Source organism: Physeter macrocephalus, unplaced genomic scaffold (assembly GCF_002837175.3).
Source record: "Physeter macrocephalus isolate SW-GA unplaced genomic scaffold, ASM283717v5 random_543, whole genome shotgun sequence".
Taxonomy (NCBI): domain Eukaryota; kingdom Metazoa; phylum Chordata; class Mammalia; order Artiodactyla; family Physeteridae; genus Physeter; species Physeter macrocephalus.
In genome coordinates, this window is record NW_021145956.1 from 40,631 (window position 1) to 50,000 (window position 9,370).

At 45.8% G+C, this 9,370-nt stretch overlaps 1 protein-coding gene across 1 annotated transcript in view; it reads right to left on the reverse strand.

Annotated features, from left to right (window-relative positions):
- Window positions 1-9,324, reverse strand: part of PLEKHM1 (pleckstrin homology and RUN domain containing M1) — a 44,795-nt gene extending 35,471 nt beyond the window's left edge. Inside the window, exons 1-2 of the mRNA XM_024130331.3 lie at window positions 8,389-9,324; window positions 5,994-6,620 (exon numbers count right to left, since the gene is read on the reverse strand). Coding sequence (XP_023986099.1) covers window positions 5,994-6,620; window positions 8,389-8,720 — 959 coding nt within the window. The 5' untranslated portion in view covers window positions 8,721-9,324. The remainder of the gene's footprint in view (window positions 1-5,993; window positions 6,621-8,388) is intronic.
- Window positions 9,325-9,370: the final 46 nt, after the last annotated feature.

A 9,370-nucleotide genomic window follows, 5' to 3' on the forward strand; every position in this document is an offset into this window, starting at 1 on the left:
TGTAGAGAACAAATGTACGGACACCAAGTGGGGAGAGTGGTGGTGGGGGTGGGGGTGGTGGCATGAATTGGGAGATTGGGATTGACATGTATACACTGATATGCATAAAATGGATAACTAATAAGAACCTGCTATATAAAAAAGTAAATAAAATTCAAAAAATATATATTTTTACAAAGAAAAAAGCACAATGCTTTCAAAAAATAAATAAACAAATAAAAAATAAAAATAGGCAAAGGAAAAAGAATAGGCAAAGGATTTGAATAGACATTACTCCAAAGAAGATAGACAAATGGCCAATGAAGACATGAAAAAGTGCTCAAAATCATTAGACAATAGTGAAATATAAATCAAAACCACAATGAGATACTACTGTACGCCCAACAGGATGGCTATAATAAAAGGGACAGAGAATAATAAGTACTGGCAAAGATGTGGAGAAATTGGAACACATATATATTACCAGTGGAAATGTGAAATGGTGCAGCCCCTGAGGAAAACATTTGGTAGTTCCTCAGAAAGTTAAATATAGAGTTATCATGGGACTCAGTAATTCTACTCTTACGTACGTACCCAAAAGAATTCAAAACATATGTCCACACAAAATACTTGTAAATGAATGCTCATAGCAACATTATTCATAATAGCCAAAAAGTGGGAAAAAATGTCCATTAATTGATGAATAAATAAACAAAATTGTAAGATATCCATACAATGGAATATTATTTGCCCATGATATATGCTATATAATGTGGTTGAACCTTGAAAACATGGTACTAAGTGAAAGAAGGCAGTCACAAAAGGCCACATATTGTATGACTCGATTGATATTAAATGTCCAGGAAAGGTAAATTCATAGCTAATGGGTAAGGGACTTCCTTACATGGTAATGAAAATGCTCTTGAAGTAGACAGCAGTAGATGTTGAATTCACGACCTTGTGAATATACTGAAAACCACTGAACAGTACACTTTACAATGGTGAATGTTATGGTATGTGAATCATATCTTGATAAACAAACAGATGACCTCTCAGAGAAAGGTGTAAATGTGTTTGTGGAATAGTTATGGGGGGGAACGCAGGTGAGGACTCGCTCTTCCTCTAAAAGCCACACTCTAAAAACAGACCCACAAAAAATCCAAGAGTGCAATTTGCAGCGAGTAGGCAAGGATGAGTTCTGGAAAGAAAGGGGTAGTTTCCACAGGCAGAGGAGGAGGGGCATTTGCTAACCACTTATATGTGTCCAAACCACGGGGCCCCCTTCTGAAATGAACTAGGGTGTCAGACTTTTTACAAGGTCCTCTGTGAGGTCCCGGCTCCGCATGGGCTCCCGGGAGGTGGTGTGGTGAGTGATTAAAAGCAGGGCCTCCCGAGTCCACCTGACCTTGGTTAACACAGGGCTGCGGGCCCCACAATGTGAACATTAAGTTCATGGACTTAATTCCCTTATCTGGAAAATGGATGTGGTACCAGCACCCATCTTTTATGACTGTGAAAAAGATTAAATGACATAATACAGGTACAGGTAAAGTGCTTAGCACAGTGTCTGGCACAAAGTGATCAATAAATGTTAACCTCATTATCATTGATAAGACTGCTTAGCCTCCGTGTACACAAACATAAGCATGTAAGGAAAGGAACAGATTTATTGAAATATTCACTAGCATTACCAAAACAGTTATCGATTAGAAGTGAATCCTAACCTATAAGAAAGATTTTAATGACAAGCATAGACTGGGTGTTAGAATAAGTGAGTGACTTAATGCTTACAGAAATGTCACCAAACAGCAAGAAGCTTGTGTGATCAATTAGAGCTTCTGTCAAATCAAAACCAAGGTCAAGGGGAATTCCTTGGCAGTCCAGTGGTTAGGACTCTTCACTTCCATTGAAGGGGGCATGGGTTCAATCCCTGGTCAGGGAACTAAGATCCTGCAAGCTGCAGGGCACGGCCAAAAAAACTCCAAAAAAAAAAAACCCAGGTCAAGGTGAAATGAAGCTCACAGAGCTTCACCAGAATTGGTGAAGGACCCAGTGAGAATAAGAGAGACATGTACATCAAGTGGAAAAAAGGGCTAGAGATGAGATTTTGAAGGAAAAGGCAAAATAAAAAACATTTTTAAAAATTTCAGGAAAATGAAACATAGAAATGAAACTGGGGGCAAAAAAAAAAAATTAAACTGAAACCACTACAGTCCTTCCACTTTGGTTTGGTTCAGGCCGTGTTTCCCAAAACCTTTCTATTCGAAAATCGTTTTTTTTTTTTTTTTGGCTGTGCCGCCCGGCATGTGAGACCTTAATTCCCCGACCATGGATTGAACCCAGGCCCCACCCCCTGCATTGGAAGCGCGGAGTCTTAACCACTGGACTGCCAGGGAAGTCCTCTATTTGAAAATTTTTAAACTTTGTGCTTTCATTTAGAGAACAATCTGGAAAAAAAGTATATGTATTATAAATACTTATGTATGAAGTAAATTAAAAGCATGGCCTGGAGAACCTGAATGGCCACCTTATAAAGTACCCCTGACAAGTGATCCTGAGCCTGCGGTTTTCCTGAACATGCGGACTATTGTGTTGGTGATACACAGTACTATTTGGCCGTCAAGGGCCACTAATAAAAGCAAAGAGGTGGGCTGCACGTGCTAAGATTCATTTCCCCCAAGGGAAGGCCTCATGACAATAACCTCTGACAAATATTACTAACCAAGGTTTTGCAGCAGTGCACGTGAGGACAAGCAGTAGGGGAACGGACATCACAGGTACACAGCAGGAAAATGACACCACCGCCCAGTGAGCATGTGTGCTGTGTCAGACGCTGCTCTAAGCATTTGACAGATCTAAATTCATTTCATCTCCCCAGCATTCCTTTCAAGCATTCTTATCCCCATTTTACAGATGAGGACATCAAGGTCAGAAAGGTTGAATAACTTGTCCGAGATGGCAAAGCTGGTTGATGGAGGGCTCAGGCAGTCCGGCTCCTGAGTCCACACTTTTTACTGCTAGACTGTACCTATGCTTCTCAGTGATATAATTATAATTATAATTCAGGATATAATTCAGACCCAATGAACACAAAAGAAGCTGTGTGGGGCAGTCGATCCTCTCTTCCCAAGGCAAACTGTAATTTGGCTTCTGCAAAACATTAATAAGTTTCATTTGGAATGTTATGGGTTTTGCGTTTCATGTTTAATTTGTAGATTTTTTCTTTTTTTTTTGGCCGCACCGAGAGGCTTGTGGGATCTTAGTTCCCCGACCAGGGATTGAACCTGGGCCACCTTAGTGAAAGCGCAGAGCCCTAACCACTGGACCACCAGGGAATTCCCAGTTTGTAGATGTTCTGATTTTATAGTTGTAAGAGTTTTAAGCACAACGTGTTTATGCCTAATTTTAAGTTATATACATTTAAGTAACACAACAACTTCAGCAAACTCTTACGTGTTGGTGAGAATCTTTACCCTTAAAACACATACTCTAAGAAACACTGGTCTCTGTGAATGCTCCAAGACAAACTTCCAGCCCAGCTCTAAGAATGATGGCGCTGGCTGCATGCTTGTGTGTGTGTGTGTCTGTGTGTGTGTGTGTGTGTGTGTGTCTGTGTGTGTGTGTGTGTGTGTGTGTGTGTGCGTGCGGTGTCTGCCGCTTCCTCACATCACTGTCCAGTGTTGGTCTGTACATCCTGACCCTCTTCCCTTGAGTTCCCCTCGAATACCCAGGACAACACTTCCCATGCAGGGTGGATGGTCACTGATTCACTGACCTTAAGCTGGAATTTTCCAATCACAAGACTCGTGAAAGATATAGGCAAGGCACATGACAAAGAGAAGGCTGGCTGGTCTGCGGGAGGAGGGAGAGACAACCAAGGGCTAAGACAGGTGACTGAGCCTCAGTCACGCCACGGGCCCAGCCATCTCTGGGGCGGGGGCTGCTCCTTCCCAGCACGTTATATCTAATCCATCCGTTTGACATGTGAAAATTCTATCTGATGTGCTCGATGTTCAGAGGCCATTTCTGGGACCTACCAGACATTCTTATGTGTGCGTCTCACTCATGGGTATCTCACTTGATTCTCAAACAGCCCTATGAGGGAATTTCCATTTTAAAGATGAAGAAACAATAAAATAGATAACTAATAAGGACCTACTGTATAGCACAGGGAACTCTACTCAATATTCTGTAATGACCTATATGGGAAAAGAATCTAAAAATGAGTGGATATAAGTATATGTATAATTGAATCACTTTGCTGTACAGCAGAAACTGAAACAACATTGCAAATCAACTCTACTCCAATAAAAATTAAAAAAAAAAAAAGATGAAGAAACAGAACCTCAAAAAGAGTTAGCCATGTACGAGACACTACTGGGCTTGTAGGTGGTGGAACGGGGCTTGAAACTAGATCTGCTCCAGGGCCAGTCCATGACACCCAATCCTGGTGTGATTCCCACACCGGGTGGGAGCCCTGTAAAGACCTGAACCAAGGTGGGGGGAAGGGTGGGGAACAGCAGGAGTGGAAAGGTCCTAAACACAGCTGATGTAACACAGGTCCTACTAGAGGAAATGCTTCAGAGACGGCTACCATTTTTTACCTATGAGACGAGCAAATTTCCAAAAGTTTGATGATACCTTCTGTTGACAAGGCTGAGAGGACACAAGCACAGCCCTGATGGAGTGCAAATAGGCAATATCTGTGAAAATTACAAATTAATTTATTCCTTGGCTCAGCAATTTTGCTTCTGGGAATTTACTGAACAGAGATAGCTTGCGCAGGCCTAAAGGACCACATACACAGGTTATTTATAGAAACACTGAACTCCAATGTCCATTACACTCAGGCCTGATTCAATAAACTAAGGTACATTCATACAATGGAAAAATCTGTAATAGGAAAAAAAAAAAAGCTCTGATATGAAAAGATCTCCCAAACAAGGTATGGAATAATGTATTTATAATTTATACTAGCTTTCGTGGAAAGAAGGGAATAAGAAATAAGAAAGATAATAACCTATAAGGGAAAAGAATCTGAAAAACAATATATTTTTTATATATTTAACAATGTTATATATATATTTATTTATATATATTATATATATATAACAATGTTATATATTTATTTATACATATTATATATATATAAAACATATTTATATATGTATAAATAACTGAATTACCGTGCTGTACACCTGAAACTAACACAGCATTGTAAATCAACTATACTTCAACTTAAAAAAAAAAGAAAGAAGAAAGAAAATTTTAAAATGTGTACATTTATATTTGTTATAGATGCATTTAGAAACTGGAAAAATATGCAAGAAATTAATAATTATGGCTACATAAATACAGTGGGAAAGACTCTTCACTGTATATATTTTAGATTTTTTTAAACTATAAAAATATATTATCTATTCAAAAATTAATGTTAAAAAGCCTGAAGGAAGGAAGGCTCTGGCCAGGCTCCCTTCCCCAGTCAAGTTCGTCACTCCATGTCCTCCTCCTCCACACACTTGCTCGTCCCCATTTGTCTGCCACCCCCGTCCTGGCATCACTCAGGCTTTGTGCCCCCCAGAAGGTCTTCTGTGAGGTCCCAGAAGATCACCCTTATGCACTGTGCTTCACTGCACTTTTTTGGAAGTTGTACATAGAGCTCTGAACTATAAGTTTCCTTCTCTCTAGATGAAGACGACAATAATATTTCACACTAAATCTCAGAGAGATTAAATAACTTGTCACAGGTCACCAGGACAGAGCTGGGGCTGGAACCAACTCTGAGCTCCATCTAAATGCATTCTCCCCACTGGCCCCAGTCTTTCTAAAGGTACAGCTCCCAGCAATTCCAGTCCCCGGGGGAGAGTCCCTGCCCCGCTTCGTCAGTCTTTATGCCCTAACAGAGTTCCGTGCTCAGTGACAGGCAATCACGTGCCCCAGGAAGGGAGGGAGGGCAAGAGGAAGAGAAGGAAGGAAGGAGAAAGAGAAGGAAGGGGTGGGGGAGGGGTACTCACTCTTGCAGAGACGGGTCCGAATCGTCAGCATTTGCCGTCCCCAGGTCTGAGTCGCAGGACATGGGCTCCTCGGAACGGTCTGGACTCTTGGAGCCATTCTCTTGGAGCAGGCAGCTGTCAGAGTTGAGGCTGCAAGAGAGCTGGGACGAACTGGCCGTGTCCAGACTGAGGGAGGAGGCCGTGAGCCCCCTGTTCCGTCGGATCTTATGGCCCGAGTGCTGGACCTCGATGTCCTCCGAGCCTGAGGAATGGGAGATAGAATCCAGAGACTCCTTCCGCTGTAGTTCCGCTCCAGAGATAGTGAGGGGGTCGAGCTCCGAGAGCGGGCAGAGCCCGGAGAGGGCCAGCGGGGTGAGCGTCCACTCGTTTAGGATGGCAGACTTGTAGGAGAGCTCGAAGGACAGGGACGTCAGGCCCTGCAGGAAGCTCAGGAGGAACTCGCCCTCCTCGGCGTCACGGAGCAGGGCCGTGGGCTGGTAGTACTCGCACAGGCGGGCCTGCTCCTGCAGCAGCAGCTTCAGGTAGCACTCCATCAGGCCGTCATTGAGGGCCAGCCGCAGCCAGGCCCGGCAGCGGCCCACGTCCGTGCTCACGAAGATCAGGTGCTCCAATTCCGAGATGATGTGTCTGGGAAGGCGGAGAACACACGCGTTTCAAGAAACCACTCCAGATCACGGACATGTCATTTTACCCACTGGTTAGCAAGAGCCGGTAACGACCGCAAATATACGTAGGCATGAAAAACTCCTGGATGACAGCGTTCAAAGGGGAATTTAGAAAGGTTCAGCTCTAACCCCCCAACTTTTTTACGTTTAGTGTCATCAAGGATTGTTGCCATTTTCATGACAACTACCCGTCCGGCCCCTGACATCATCTGCTCATCCAGGACATGTCTGCTAAGCCCCTAAATTTTAGGTTGAGGTCCTTGGAGCTGTGAAGACACAGGGTAAAGTCACGGTCCCTACCCTCGGTCCAGGAAACCGCCTTTCAAGGGCATACTGAGGTGAGCCCTGTTGTTAGCGGAGCTGGGGTGAGGGCTGGGTAATCACCTCTGGGTTGGAGTAAGAAAAACGCCACAGAAGAGGGTAGCATCTGAGCTGGGCCTTGAGGGACTGCAAGAGGCAAAGACGGATGGAGAACCTTTGGGGCACGAGGGACTGACGGAGAAAAAAAGCATAAAGGGTAGGAAAGCAACAGACTGTAACAGGAGTGAGGAGCGCTCCGGTTACAGCACAGGGACGAAGAGCGCGTGATTGGGTTGCAAAGCCAGGCAATGCAGGGCCTTGAGTATCAAACGGGGAGGCAAAGTGGGGCGATGCTCCCCACACCAGGCTGTGCATCAGAATCACCCGGGGAACTAGGTTAGGATACAGGTTCCGGGGCCCCAGCCAAGTGAAGCAGACCCCAGGCTGGCGTTTGGGAGCCTGTGGGCTACAGGTTTTTGCTCAGGAAAGTGACGTGCTCGCAGCTACGCAGACTTCAGGGTGGGGTGCTCCTACTCAGCCCGACCCCCGCACGTGCACCAAACTCGGCTCCTGAATGCCTCGGTCTGATGTAAACGCCCCTCCTCTGACTACCGCCATCCCCTGCGCACGTCTCCTCCATGGGAGTGCGGACCGTACTCTGCAGAACCCAGTGATGGAGCTCCGGTCAGCTTAAGCTCAGTAAATGTTGGCTGACTGACCAAAGGAAAGACAGAATGAGATAAGGGGGACAATGAGAAAGGCACTGCCACCCAGGAGTGAGGTAAGAGCCTGAGATAGGGCAGCGGCAGTAGCACGGGAAGGAAGATTAGACACTGACAAAGGCGCCTTCGGGCAGGAGGTGGCATTTAATAGCCCCGAGAGGCACAGGGTCAGCTGCTTGCTGAAAAGCCCAGGCGGTTCAGGGCAGGGCCAGCAAGACAAGTGTCTCAGAGCACACATTCAGAGGCTCTAGCTGGATGCCACCCTTCTTAAAAAAAAAAAGAAACAAACCCTACCCTGTTACAAGTATGATACGTAGCACACACATGTGCAAACATCCTAAGGCAGGGTCAGCAAACTTCTGGAAAGGGTCAGACAGTAAAGATTTCAGGCTTTGCAGGCCGCACAACCTCTGTTGCAACTACCGAATTTGCCAGAGGGTGGTAAAAAGAAGGCTCCTGTTCCTGCTCAGGACGACCGGCCCAGGGGCTCGACGCTGCCCCAGGCCATGGTCTGAGGGGCTCACTGAGCCCTGGTCTAACATCCCCCCACCTCCAACCCGCTTGGTCCACCATCTCCTCTCCAGGACACAGGGCTCTCTGTGTCTCTCCCACACGGCTGGAGGGAAGAGCCCGGCGTCCCACACTCTGAAGCTCCTCCCCAACGTGAACCGCCTCCACCCCGGCCCCGCCGCCCCCAGCAGCTCTCACTTGTGGGTGACAGCTTTCAGGAGGGGCCAGAAGACGGGCTGAGGCAGAGGCTTCTGGTGGGCACTTTTCTTCCTTTTCCCTCCGGCCTCGGCTCGGATGTGCTTGGTGTGCAGGCCGTGGATGAAGACGGCTTCCAGGGCGCTGCACATGCTGTTGGCATCTCCGTCTTCACTTGTGACCGCTGTGTCCAAGGACACATACTGCTTCTGCAGTGCCTTCACGGAGCCCACTAGCTTCTTCTTGATGACCTGGGTGGCGCCAGACATAACACAGGCCTTTAGAGGCTCCTGTGGCGACCCCTGCAATGTGACTCTTCTTGTGGCCAAACACATGGGTCCACATGCATGCACAAATCTACATATTTGTGTAGCAAAACGAGTATAGGCTAACGGTAGAAAATAAAGAGAAAGCAGAGAGAAGAAAAGGAAAATCGCCCCAAGATGTGTTGTTAGTTTTTGCAAAGATATGTGTGTTTTTAAAATTTCTTTGTTTTCTATTTTTTATTTACTTATTTATTGGCCGCACGGAGAGGCTTGCGGGATCTTAGTTCCCCGATCAGGGACTGAACCCGGCCCACGGCAGTGACACCGCTGGGTCCTAACCACTGGACTGCCAGGGAAATCCCTGTGTGTTTTTTAAACCAAACTTCAGTGAGCTGATAGCCATATAAACCTTGTGTTTAAATACTGGCTCCATCAGAGTTACAGCTATGGGAGCTTGGGTAATCCATCTAGGGCAGGGGTGAGGCTGTCCACCTTAATCACATGACCAACATTCCACTGAGAGTCAACAAGTTAAGAGGCAAAAAGTGCTGCTTTAGAACAATAAAACCACCCAGAAACAGGAGCACGCTTTACATGAAGAAAGATCCTAGACCTGGCAGTCAGAGCCTGGGTTTAGTCTCAGCTCTGTCAGTCACCAGTTGGGTCACCTCAGATATTTCACTTAACCTCTCTGAGCCTCAACTTTCTCATCTGTTAAA